The 14,035-nt window shown below is 35.0% G+C and overlaps 1 protein-coding gene across 2 annotated transcripts in view; it reads right to left on the bottom strand.

The window, feature by feature from the left end:
• Cltc (clathrin heavy chain) overlaps window positions 1–14,035 on the bottom strand; it is a 65,203-nt gene that overhangs the window by 13,149 nt on the left and 38,019 nt on the right. For both annotated transcript variants that reach the window (XM_005003502.4, XM_003469449.5), the window contains exons 13-18: window positions 13,775–13,955; window positions 12,136–12,299; window positions 6,604–6,729; window positions 5,739–5,881; window positions 3,718–3,952; window positions 899–1,021 (exon numbers count right to left, since the gene is read on the bottom strand). In XM_005003502.4, coding sequence (XP_005003559.1) covers window positions 899–1,021; window positions 3,718–3,952; window positions 5,739–5,881; window positions 6,604–6,729; window positions 12,136–12,299; window positions 13,775–13,955 — 972 coding nt within the window. The remainder of the gene's footprint in view (window positions 1–898; window positions 1,022–3,717; window positions 3,953–5,738; window positions 5,882–6,603; window positions 6,730–12,135; window positions 12,300–13,774; window positions 13,956–14,035) is intronic.

The following is a 14,035-nucleotide window of genomic DNA, read 5'->3' as shown; positions in this document are numbered from 1 at the left end:
AGGAACAAAAAAATAGCTTTCAATCTATTATCTTTCAAAATGTATTTATATATCTAGAGAACTTAGAAAACAATATTATAACCCTCAATAAATAAGGTTTTAGGGCTGGGAATATAGCTCAGCACATATAAGCACCTTCCTGGCAAGTGCAAGGTCATGAGTTTGATCCATAGTACCAAGAAAAAAAAAACCCACGTTTTCAATTTTATATATATACAAAAAATTTACAATTTCTTCTGTTTATTACATTTAACAAAATATGGGTTTTATCATTTGCTGATTTCCTATTCCCTTGAATATTTTCAAAAAATTAAGGTATGTGTCAGGAATTTTAATAATTTAATGTCAAATTTGCTGTTTTCTTTTTTTCATTTTACAATATTTTAAATAATTTCATACATGAAATAAAGTTTGTGTACAATGAGTCATTAGAAAACAAAAGTGCCTGGCAAGTGCAAGGTCCTGAGTTTGATTCCAGATTACACTCCTCCCCAAAAAAGAAAACAAAAGTGCACTGTCTCAAGTCATCCACTGAACAATCTGTATGGTTGTTTGGGATCACCATGATTCTTAATATACTTTAATACTATATTTTTTATTTAATACAATATGTATGGTTAAGTATAACACACATACTATGTAGTATAATACATATACTATAGTACTAGGAAGTAATTGCTTTTAATATTGTTGTTTTCTTTCTAATGCCAATGAACTGAGTTAATTGTTTCTGGAAATTCTATTTTTATTAGTATATATAATATATACGTGTTTTTAGAAATCTATATAATTTTTAACTTTCCTTTTATTGCCTCCTCTCATAGTTAAGTATGATCCCTTGACTATATTTATGTAAAGTGAAAAGCTTTTATTCATAGTTAAAACTTGCCAACCTTACCTGATCAATTAGGGGTCTCCTATAAGGATTGCTTTCCAGTAGCACACTACCCCACAATTCTGGATCCTTTCGGCGTACCAAATAGCGGGAAAGACTTTTGAAGAGAGAATTCTCATTGCAAACCTAAATGAGATAAGAAATATTAACTTCAAAGTAATGACTTTCTGCAGAATGATTTAAAATTATTTCCAATAATATAGCCCTGTTTATTATTTTATAAAAATTCTACTACTTTTACACGTTACTCAAATTTTTCCTAGTGATGTTAACAGAAAGAGAGCCAGGCACGGTGGAACACACCAATAATCCCATCACTTGGAAGGCTGAGCCAGGAAGACTACCATGAGTTTGAGGCCAGCATGGCCTACACAGTCAGTAAGTTCAAGGCCTGCCTGAACTACATGTCAAGAGTCTAAAAAACAAAAAAAAAGTCCAACAAAAAACCCCAAGAATTACAATCTCTGATGTTGAATCTTATTTTTGGAAGTTATATTCTACTCAACATCTCTCTGGTTCATATACTAGTAATGTTTTAAATTACAGAGGCTTCATAATATCCTCTAATATTGAGTAGAGGCAGTCCACCTTCAGGGCTTTTTCATTAGCTGTTCTCATGTGCATATTGTTCCATGTAAACAGTGGTATCTTGGTTTACCAACTCAATTATCTCCACACTTCTGCTCACAAATCAAGCTGGATGAGAACTTAATGAAATTTCTCCATAAGATCAACACTGAACTTAACCACTGAAGTTGCTTCAGTTCTCAACCAACTAGATTTGCGACCAGCATCATGGAAAGAATCAAGTTTGTAAAATGGACGTGGTGGTGCACGCCTGTAATCCCAGAACGTGGGAGGCTGGGGCAGGAAGATCCTTGCAAGTTCGAGACAAGCCTCGGCTACAAAATAGCCCACAGCTAGTATGAACTGCATAGTGAAAGTCCACCTCAAAAAGAAAAAAAAAAAATCAAGTTTATGAACAGAGGTATCACACTATAAGCATGTTTTTACATAAATATATGTATGCATATATATTCATACATAATTACTATATTTCACAATGGAAAAAAATCCTACTCGCAGTTTAGTCCACATCTTAGTTTGTAATACCATCCCCCACTAAGATCAGGATTCCCTAGAAAAATGGTCACCTGTTTAAAAAACAAAATAATCAAGGTATCATGAACAGATACAAATTTGCTATGATGAATGTGCTCATTACGTACACCTAAAATGTACTAATAAACTTAATTTTTTTCTTTTTTTGGTACCAGGGATCAAACTCACGACCACGCACTTGCAAGGCAGGTGCTTATGCCACTGAGCTAAATCCCCAGCCTAAACTTAATTTTTTAAAAAATATGCTTGGTATTATCAGGTATCAGAAAATAAAGAAGTGCTTAGAAAGTGACTGGATCATGACATAAAGACATGAGAGCCCAAATAAAGAAGTTCTCATCAGCCAAAGCAAGGACAGTTTGAGTATCAAGGTAACAATGAATAAATTCAGTGAATCAAACAACAATCTGAGTCCATGAATATGTGTTAACTGATAAATATGAAGACTGCTGAAGTCGAACATCTTCATTTTGCAATCAATGCATTAAGAATGTGTTGAACCAAAATCAAACAGATGCTAAACTGGAAGAAGGCAACAAGATAATTACATAGTATAAAATGTCTATTGGCATGTCTGCCAGATATTAAAATGTCAACAAAGGGGAAAATAGTGCAACTTAATAACTGATGTCATGAATAGAACAAGTAAGATAGCATAGGCTTCAAGATGAAACAGCATGAGAAACATAAGGCATCAATTAATATTCTGCATAAAAATGTATAATCTAAAAGTATAATCAAGAGAAACATCAAAGAAACCCAAAATGGAAAAAAGGAAGTCTTGATATTTATACAAAATATACAGGAAAGGCAGATCCACAGAAATTAAGCAACAGGCAAGTGGAGAGTGAGGGAGGTGTAGAAAAAACAATTTAAGGAATACATATCTCCATTCTGAGTGACGAAAACTTGGAACTTACACAAAAGAATTACACAACATTGTGAACATAGCTGGACATGGTGTCGCATGTCCCAGCACTTGAAAGCCTGAAGCAGGAGGATTGCTGCAAGTCTGAGACCAGCCTGACATACATAATGAGACTGTCTCAAAAAAGACCTGCACCCAACACTGTTTACTTTAAAATGACAAATTTTATGTATATAAAAGAGGCTACAAGGCTGGGGATTTAGCTCAGTGGCATAAGCACCTGCCTGGCAAGTGTGAGGGTGTGAGTTCAATTCCCGATAGCAAAGAGGCTACAAATAAAAAACCACATTTTTGCAAAGATCTCTATACTGTACAAGACCAAATACCAAAGAACTGTTCCATATTAAAGGAGAGTAATGGGACACCTAAATGTAACATGTGATCCTAAGATGGAGAGAAAAACGAGGAGAATTAGCAAAACTGGAATTGAAGTTCAAGTATACTACTGATGTCATGCACTGTAGCTGGTATCTACAATGTGTATTCAGAGAGTACCCTTATTCACAGAACATATACCCCAAATAGGTATAAAAGCAATGATGTACACAACTTACTGTCACACAGTTAACAAAGTGTATGGAGTGTAAACATATATATGACTGGTATATATCTGACAGAACATGGACAATAAAGCCAGTGGGAGTTGCAAGTGTTAAAAGGTCAATCAGGGTGACTTGAGATACATTATCATTCCAAAGGACTGATATTATATTATAAAACAAGTTCTAAAACATGCAGCCTTCTCTATATACATTCAGCTATCAGTACTTACATTAATAAGTTCTAGATCACACTGGCCACGTTCATAAGCAACACAGGCCAGATGTGGATCTCTCTTCTCACAATACTTGCCAACAACACGACTGTCGTAATAAGGGTTTTCACGAAGAAATCTCTCTGGGTTGTTATTACTGTCAATGTAGATTTTGGCTAATGCATTGTGAGTAGCAGGCTCCTCACAACCCTCATGAATTCTGGCTTCTAGCCAAGGCAGAAGCAGTTTCAGTCTATAAGAAACAAAATAAAATCCACACATATTATGATATAAATAACCCTTTCTGGACATGCCAACCACATAAGCATTTTATGGTCTATGATGTGCCTTTGTATACATTACCTTTAATTCTAAAAAACCTACTACAGATTGGGAAATTAAGACTACAGAGATGGCTGAGTTGCCCAAGATCACACTAAAGGTATATAATACTGTCACTATCCCAAACCTTCAAAATGTAAGATACACTTATTTTCTTCCACCTAGATATGGAAAGGCTTACAAATTATACTTTTTTGTTCGAGATGAAATTATCTAGATTTTAGAAATACATTTGTAGAGGAAGGACAGGGTGTCGTATGATTCAAAGCAGATGATCACTGAGGTCACCTTCATATTAGGTACTACTACAAAGGGCAGTTTAACTCTTCCAGTAACTCTTTTTATTTCTTATCAGTGAAGAATTAGTTGTTAAGAGCCAGGCCTAGTAAAGCATGTCTGCAGGCTACCTGAGGCTGAGCCAGGACTGTGAGCTTGAGGATAACATAGCAAGACCCTATCTCTAGAAAACAAAGCAGTCAATACACTTGTAATCTCAGCTACTCAGCATGCTGAGTCAGGAGGATCACAACCTCAGGCCCAGTCTAGACAAGATGGTAACTTAATGAGATCCTGTCTCAGAATAAAAAATGGGCTGAAATGTAGCTCAGTTCAGGGGCCCCAGGTTCAAACAAACAAATCAAAGTTATTCAGTACACTGGTAAAATATCTGACTAAAAGGAGGCTTACTACATGTAAGGGGTGGTCAAGATATAGTGAAAATTTAAATTTAAAAAAATCTATAGTAACAGGGCTGGGAATTTAGCTTAGTGGCGTAAGTGCCTGGCTGCCAAGCACGAGGTCATGAGTTCGATCCCCAGTACCGCAAAAAAACAAAACAAACAAACAAAAAAAACACCCTACAGTAACAGGCACACTGTCAGGAAGTGTTTTGAGAGGGATTAATAATGATGTCTTTTTTTTCAGTTACACATGGCAAGATGCGAGTTGGGGGGGCAGACAGACAGAGGAGAGGGAGAAGGAAAAGGACAAAGAGAGAGAGGTAGCAAAAATGAGGGCAAGCAAATAGTTACAGTGTATTCTCATCCACCTTATTCAATGGATGAAACACCACGTGATTTCTGGCTCTTCCCTAAAATCAAAATGACCATGACAGATAAACGTTTTCAATTTCAGGTCCCTGAGGCAGCTGAACTACAAATGTACAACTACAAATGTGAAAGCAGACTTTAGAACTACTTCAGAAAGTGGCAAGAATGATCAGTAAATGTTCTAAGCAAATATATTTACACAAATTTTCTTAAAATTCAGTTTTAAAAAAAAAGAACATTCACTGTTTTTGATCAGACTACATCATTTACATTAAAAGCATGTATGAAGTCAGACCATATAATTGATAATTATTAATAGGCAGAAAAGGACCAACTGGCTGGGGAGATAGGAAAGTGGTAGAAGACTTGACTAGAATGCAGGAGACCCTATCTAATATCCAGAGTGCAGGGTGTGGAGATGATAAACCAGTTTCAAAGATCTTCTATCCGAAAGCTGTAGTGTTTTAGAAAACACTTGTTTTATAGCTTTATAAACCAGACTATTGCCTTTAAGTTAGGTTACCAGGGAATTCTCCTTCATGTATTATTAAGTAGCTATGAGGCAAGTGACTGGCTATTTTTATCCATTAACATATTATAAAAGACTATTAACTTATCCCAATCATGAAGGTTAAAATGCTACTACACCTGTTTCTTTTTTCAACCTCAGCAACTAGCTCATCAGTAGAGAATTGACCTCTCACAACAAGAATCAAGTTTTTAATGACATCTTCAGAGCAGTCAACATCAAGTAATCCTCCAATAACCACAGGAAGTCGACTTGGATTCACCTATGGTTTAAAAAAAGAATGTGTTACATTAATAAAGCAGAGATGAGTTAAACAAAAAGGCAACCTATTTTTAAGCTTAGTTTTTAAAATCAACAATGAACTTAAAGAGTCTATAGTTGAAACTGGAAAGAGATGTTTAGCAGGAAGTCCTGCTAAAAGCAATTGTATGGTCTCTAAATAGTAGAAGCACTTGTACTCTAGTTTCCTCTGTTGGCCTAATGAATTAAGTACCTTAAGTTGGCTCCGAATCATAAGCACAAAGAAGCTAATGTCAAAGAAGAAATTTAGAAGACTAACAACAAAAAAAGACTCCATATTATAACAAATCTACTTTTTTATTCCTAGGGTTAGAAAATAAAAGTTTTTAGTATGTAAAACTGTGCTTTGGCATTTTGGATTGCTTTAAATGTACTTTAAGCCCTCTCAATGTAGTAAAATCTTAGGCCATTCAATTTAACCTGTCTACCATAGCAGTACCATTCTTACACTTCACAGATTTGGCAAGTATGTAAAAATTTTAACCAAAGAGAAAAGTGTCATGGGAACAAAAATGCTAAAAGCTACTGTATCAAGCAGACCACTCTTACTGGGTACACAAGGATACTGAAAACATGAACTAATAAAAAATAAAAATTGAAAAAACAAAGGATGAAGATATTCAAAATGTAAGAAATAAAATCTACTATGAGATTTTACCTTTAAATGATCTAAATACTACTTACCTTCTGTACATATATTTCTATATATTTTTGAAGATTATTCCGATATAAATATAGCACCAAGTCATGGACGAAATCAAATCGATCACACACAATAATAAGTGGCAACTGATCTGTTAGTTTTGCTTCCTAAAAAAAAAAAGAAAAAAGAAAAAAACATGAACATTTTCTTGTGTGAGGTATTAGGTCTATGTATAACATGAGAATCTGTTCTGCCCTAAGGGACAGACCCACAAATGTGACTCTTTTGTTAAAGACAGAAATGGCACAATAGCTTAATATGTGATATCCCAGTTTCAGTAAATTTTTACTAAGCAACAGAGATTCACACAGCAAAACATCAGGTTCTTCTCCCACACATCCCTTCACCAAAATATTACCAAGTTAAGATTTGTGAGCCACCAATGGCACTCAGATGATAAAATCACTGGGATTTTTCACAAAAATAATAATTCAACTGAATTTGATAGCTGATTTAATAACTGTAGTCCTTTTTTTTAAAAAAAAAAAAAAAGGCATAAATGGCTCACATTTGTTTTAAACAACTGATTTAATTTTTACCCCTCCCCAGTTGCAAGCTAGATAGCCAGCCTCTACACTCTATTACAACAAAGCCTAAAAAGAGCAGCATGATGGTAATGGCCATGAATTAAATACACCACATGTCACTATAAGAAAAAAGCAAAAGGGGGGAAAAAAGAGCATTTAAAGAAAACATCTTTAAATTGCCAATTGCTTTTACCATTACAAATACCAAGCTACAATCCTACTTATAGACTGACACAAGATGTTATAGACAGATAAGTAAGACCTGTACTGGGCAATTTACCTGATACATGTCCTGTTACATTCCACAGACATTAGGTACAGCACAAAAAACAACAGTATCCATCAGGAATTCATTTATACATAGTGAAACATTCCTCAATAAATGATTCCTCTAAGACAGTCTACTAAGAAAGTAGAGTAAGTAGAATAGGACTTTCCCCAACAAAAGCCATTACTTGCAAGGTCAGAATATAAGGTAAACTACACTTGCAAGGTTAGGATAACCTGATTCTTAAGACTAAGGGATAGTCACCACACTATAAACTACATGAAGACTAGTCTACAAAATGTTCAGAGAATATCCTGAAAAATTTGTGGGCTATCCTAAATTAAAAACTAAAAATGGCTATAATCTGAAGTGGAAGTCCAACTACAGATTTTTCACATTACAGAAAGTCTAAAGCAAGTACTTATTTTAAAACTATGGAAGCTCTGTACTAATTGCTATTAATAGTATTTCTATGAAGTGGGGCTGGGGATGTAGCTAAGTGGTAAAACACGTGCCCAGCATGCACAAGGCTCTGAAGTCAATCCCCAGTACCACACACACACACACCAATATCTGTATCTGCATAAATAAAAATGTCAGTAGATGGTAATTTTCCTCCTAAATAAGCATTGATCAATTGGTAGACCAATACATTAGTTTTCTTCCTTATCCTATTTAATATGCCTGTTTATATACTTTACCACTTGGGGGAAAACAAGCCTACCAGCAATCTAACATTACTTAGTTACTCTGTTTTTGTGTATGTGTTTTAAGATTTCTCTGGCAGGGCCAGGGATTTATCTCAGTGGCTTAAGCACTTGCCAGGTAAGCACAAGGTTGTGAGTTCAATCCCCAGTACAAAGTTAAAAAATTAGGACTGATTGTCTAAATCTACATATGATTTCATAGTTGGAAATAATATTAACATTTTTCTAAATGATTAGTCAATCTCCAGTTATAAATGTTAACAATTTTAAGATCAAAATTGGAATTACATAAATATATCTAGAGGTTTTCTTAAAAATGAACTTTTGGGGCTGGGGATTTAGCTCAAGGGCATAAGCGCCTGACTTACAAGTAGGCAGTCATGAGTTCGATCCCCGGTACTGATAAAAAAAAAAAAAAAAGAACCTTTAAGGGCCAGGGATTTAGCTCAGGAGCATAAGTGACTGCCTGACAAATGCAAGGTTACAGGTTTGATCCCTGGTACGGGAAAAAAAAAAAAAAAAAAAGAACCTGTAATAAACAAATTTACTGAATGCCTATACTATATATCAGATTCTCCTTAGACAACAAATACATAGGAAGGAATAAGGAAAGCAGAATCTATCCCTCCAGGGAATTTCATTCTGATGAAAAGAGAGAATGTTTCACAGTGGTGGGTACTATATACAATAAAAAAGCAAGCAGGATAAAAAGGAGGACAGGGTAGGGATGGGTTCTGTTTTAGATAAGGTAAATTTAAACATCATCTTATATGGCATTTGACTAGAAACCTAAAGAAGATGAAGGTCAGGGAGCCATGAGGTTTGAGCAAAAAGCAAAGTTAGTATGACTGAAGCAAAACCAGGAGACAAAGAATGACAGAAAATAAGATTAAAGGCAGAAAACTGGGCACAGGGCTGGGGATTTACCTCAATGGCTCAAGTGCTTGCCTGATAAGAATGAGGTTGTGAGTTTGATCCCCAGTACCAAAATATAAAATTAAAATAAAATAAAAAAGAAAACTAGGCCCAGTGGCAGATGCCTGCAAGCCAAGATACTTGGTAGGGTGAGGCAGGAAGATTGGATATTCCAGGCCAGCATGGCAGCTGAACAAGACCCTAGCTCAAAAGTCAAACAATAAGGGCTGCAAGATGTAGCTCAATGGTAAAGCACTTGCCTAGCATGTGTGAGGCCCTGGGTTCAATTCCTAGTACTACAAAAAAAAGTAGTAGGGGGAGGGGAAACAAAGGTAGCAAGTAACAAGCAGATCTTGGTTCTAAAGAACAATGCTTTCTATACACAGACATAAAGAAAAAGTTTAGAGTGTCAAATGATGAAAACGACAATTTCAAATATTTTAGCCTTTTTTGGTGGCAATGCTGGGAACTGACACAGGGCCTTGCACATGCTAGGCCAGCACTCTTCCTACTGAGTTTACACCTCCACCCCTCACAGGTATTTTAAGTGAGAAGATTCTCTGTATGTCTGGTGATTAGCATACAACTAGTACTCAAATTTTCAAGATTCAGTTCAGAGAAGTATTCTTCTTAGGATACAGTTTACACATAAGATCAAATGTAATTATGCTAGTAATTCCAAAATTAAGTTTAATAGCAAATGTCCAGAAGTATTCTAGTCATGTATCATAGATCAATATAGAAAAGTGACTGACTGGTTTATGTTAATTCTCATTAACAAGGTGAAGCTGAATACACCAACATCATCCTAGTATACACAGCTTGTATCTCCAAATACTTAAACATAAGATGCTTGGTTCACCTGTAATTAATTCTTTCAAAGAGTCAAGAACAGCTTAAAAATAACCTTGCCTAACACCTAGGCTGACCTCACTTTATTTCCAAGGCCCACCAACACACTTATTAATAATGGTTATCAGATTATCACTGAAACTCTAACTGCACACAAGGTACTTGATAAATAGTTTATGGCTGAATAGCTAGCCACATACTGAAAAAACAATAAATGGAATGTATGCTAGTAATAAATTAGAATGTGAAACAGGTCACATTCAACATTCACATTCAACAGGTTGAAAGGCCCCTAATCTACATCTACTCCCCTACTATATCAGGCTTGTATCACAAACCTGGAGGAAGAATCCTTATATCTAATTAGACACCTCGGACTAGCAACCTGAGGCAGCACCATTTTTCCAAAGATAGTTTCTGGAAACTTAAGAATGTTATAAATAAAAGATAATACTTTATCAAATATAAATACCCAAGCCTGAAGAAATTAAATTGAAGCACAAAAGTTGAAAATTAATTTTAAAAAAGGGGAAATGATGTAAGAATCTGGGAGTAATTTAAGAGGAAAACAGTAATGATACTCAAAAGAGGAAGTAAACTTCTTAAGAAGAGGTGTTTGTGTACCCCAGTCAAGCATAGAACATCAGATCTTTGTCAGTGAGGGAATTTTTGGACACTAGATTGGGTTCAAATATACTTGTCATGTTTTTCAGACTACTCATCAAAGACAAAACATTTTATACTATAAAAGCTATACTCTCTGGATTAAGTTTTATCTTTTAATCCAAAATACAGGACAATTTCAAAACTTAGGAGACTTAATGAAAATCTTAGAACCCTTTAAGGGTTTAGCTAGTTAACTGAGGAGTCCAGGGAATAAATGCTTCAAAATAACACCAGCCAATGACAGTTTAGTAGCAGGAAAAGGCTGCTTTTCTTTCTTTCTTTCCTTTTCTTTCATTTTTTTGAGTTAAGATCTCACTATGTAGCCCAGGCTGGCCTTAAATTCACAGTGATCCCTCTGCCTCGGCCTCCCAAGTGCTCATTACCTGCCCATCATGGCCAGTACAAGCCTGTTTTTCATAAAATAAACATCTACTTTTGTCTTCCAACTAAAATTCTTTCAAGTGACAAAAATTATTTGAGAACTTGATATAAATTCTCTGAAATAATTTCATATGTATGTATTTGGCAGTGGGTGGGTGATAATCTGAGTGTTTGATGATCTTCCCAGTCTTAAACACAACTGCTAAATTTAAAACTTTATTTTCCCTACAAAATAACTGGTAGACAGGATAATAAAGCTAAAAGCTAAGTTAAAAATTAAAGAAAATTAACTGTCCTTACTCATGTTTTAAGGAGTTCATAGTCTAGAAGCTATTACTCCTCAACATAACATAACCATAACCAGTAGTGTGTTCCTATTTCTCTGTAACTGAATTCATACCCAACAAAGCTGAGCTTTCCTGGTTTGGTATTTCTTTTACGAATTATATATAATTAATATTTCATTTTCTAGAATCAGGCAGACTTGATAGTGGTAAACTATCTTTTATTAGACAACAGATTTCTTGCTTCCTGCCATAGAGGCTTCTGAAAATTTCACCAAAGCCAAGCACGGTGGCAGATGCCTGTAATCTCAGCACTCTGGAAGGCTGAGTGAAAGGATAACAAATATAAGGCCCAAATGTAAGGAGATGAAAAATCACCAAGATGCAAAGTATGGCTTCCCCCACATCAATGTAAATGTTACGTATCACAAACATTACTAATAAAAAAATAAAAATAAGTTTAAAAATTATCAAAGGCCATCTGAAATATTTGAAAGAAATTTAAATGAGATTCTAAAATGACATTGAGAATGCAAGACCACTTCAAAACTGTTTCTCACTAAAACAAAGTGTCCAAAAATTCCCTCACATGACAAAGATCTGATGTTCTATGCTTGACTTGGGTACACAACACCTCTTCTTTCAGTGAAAAAAAAGGAAAATTTTCTTTTGAAACAGTGCTATTTCTTTTTTAAACAGATGGCCATTCTTAAGTATTACTTACTAATTTCCTTCCCCATTTCAAAGGAAACCACAGAATATTAAGTTTAGAAGACATAACCCAATACACAATTTAAGAATGCTAAGAATTTCACATTTGGGAGGGAAAAAGTACTTTACAAATTTGACTGAAGCCCCATGGAACTGCTGATCTGCAACTCTTTCAGAAAGCTCACTACTCAAAAATACTTACCTTGAGAAAATTCTTGACTCGTTCAGGATCATAGCAGTTGCTTTCTCTGCAGATTCTTTCTACTTCTTTGATCTGCCCAGTCTTACAAGCTGCCTGAATATATTTAAAATGTACGTCTGGGTCTTGACTGAAGTTAACAATGGATCCCAGAAAATAAAAGAGACCTTAAAAGACAAATAAATGAAATTAAACTTAGAGAGCAACAAAACCCAAAAAATATTTAAGCAATTATATAAAATACTCCCAAATATTAGGGGCTGGGGGTTTAGCTCAGCGGCATAAGCACCTACCTTGCAAGTGTGCAGTCATGAGTTCAATCCCTGGTACCAATAAAAAGGAAAAAGACAAAAAAAAAAAACCCTCCCAAATATAAATGGATTGCTTAAAAAATTCAGAAAGAACACTAAATGATCCAGCAGTCAGTTCAATAAAATGGATTTGCACTTTAATTCATACAGAACATTCAATGTTCTTGGATACTTTAGACACAGAGGCAGCTACTCAGTATCAAAGCCACTTCATCATATTCCACATAAGAAATTTTAAATTACATTCCACATGCCAGGTGTTTTTTCTATAATGCTGTTAACAGAAAACAGACTAAGGTAGTTCAGAAATGACTAAACACAGTACTGTCCAACAGAACTTGCTGGAATAATGAAAATGTCCTTTCAGTCACAATACCAATATGGTATTCACTGTGTGGCTATTGGGCACTTAAAGCATAGCTAGATTCACTGAAGAATTAAAATTTGAATTTTATTTTATTTGAATGACTTTAGATATACGTGACTAGTGGCTACTGAACTAAACACTAAATTTATTGCACAGCTAACATACACAAACTGAGAAAGCTCATATCTTTTGTTTTGTTTTTACTGGTACCAGGGATCAAACTAATGACTGCCTGCCTGCAAGGCAGGCACTTATGCGGCTGAGCTAAATCCCCAGCCCCTGCTGATACAATCTTTTACTGTTTCTGTCTGGAGCATTGATACCACAAAGGGAGGGAGCAAAGGTTAATTAGAGGACCCACACAAAATTTAGTTAGTGAATGAGCCCAACAGAGGCTCTCTACAGCAGTGGATACATTAGTACTATCTATAGTAGCATTTATCATCTAGAGTATTTTTCTTCCTTGGATTTAGCAACATTTAAAGAAAATTCTGGTTGAAATAACTGATAGAACTGACACCACTAGCACTAAGTGGGTAGAAACTAGGGATGCTGTTAAATAGTCTCCATACATTGGATAACTGCATACAACCAAGAATTACCTATCTGCAAATACCTCAGTAGTAAGGCTGAGAAGCTCTGCTGTGTAATAAGCTGCTGTTTTAAAAGACATACAATGTTATTATACCCGATTGTTACTCTTTTCATTTTATACTGGGGCAAAACAACAAATGTTTACTATAACATTCTGCCTTTAATTCATTTATAAAATATCCATTAGATGACCTTACATACTCTATATTGCCATGACTTGATGTATAAGAGCCATGACATTTATTGAGTAATAAATCAAAATATTAAAATATCCCATAGCTTTGAAAAATAATTTTCAACAATCTGATCATAAGCATATCTCTCTCCTAAAGTAATTTTACCTAAAGTAATTTTAAACACTCCCAATTACCTTCAAAACTCTTGAAAGATTCAAAAAGTTCAATCAGAGATTGAGTTGAAAGCTGTTCATGGTACTTGGATGCCACTTGAACACAAATCTGCAGATTCTGACGAATATTAGCAGACAGCATGGCTCTGAGACATTCTAGCGAGTCCTCCACTGATAAGGATCCAAAGTAATTAACTAACCACTAGAGGACAAGATAAGTGAATTAAGTAAACGAAATAATGTTGAACTTCATGGTGGCATAAAAATTACTATCATCTGATA

This window comes from Cavia porcellus, unplaced genomic scaffold (genome assembly GCF_034190915.1).
Source record: "Cavia porcellus strain 051 isolate PalLab524CR breed Dunkin Hartley unplaced genomic scaffold, mCavPor4.1 scaffold_6, whole genome shotgun sequence".
NCBI lineage: Eukaryota > Metazoa > Chordata > Mammalia > Rodentia > Caviidae > Cavia > Cavia porcellus.
This window is presented reverse-complemented; position numbering and strand designations above follow the sequence as displayed.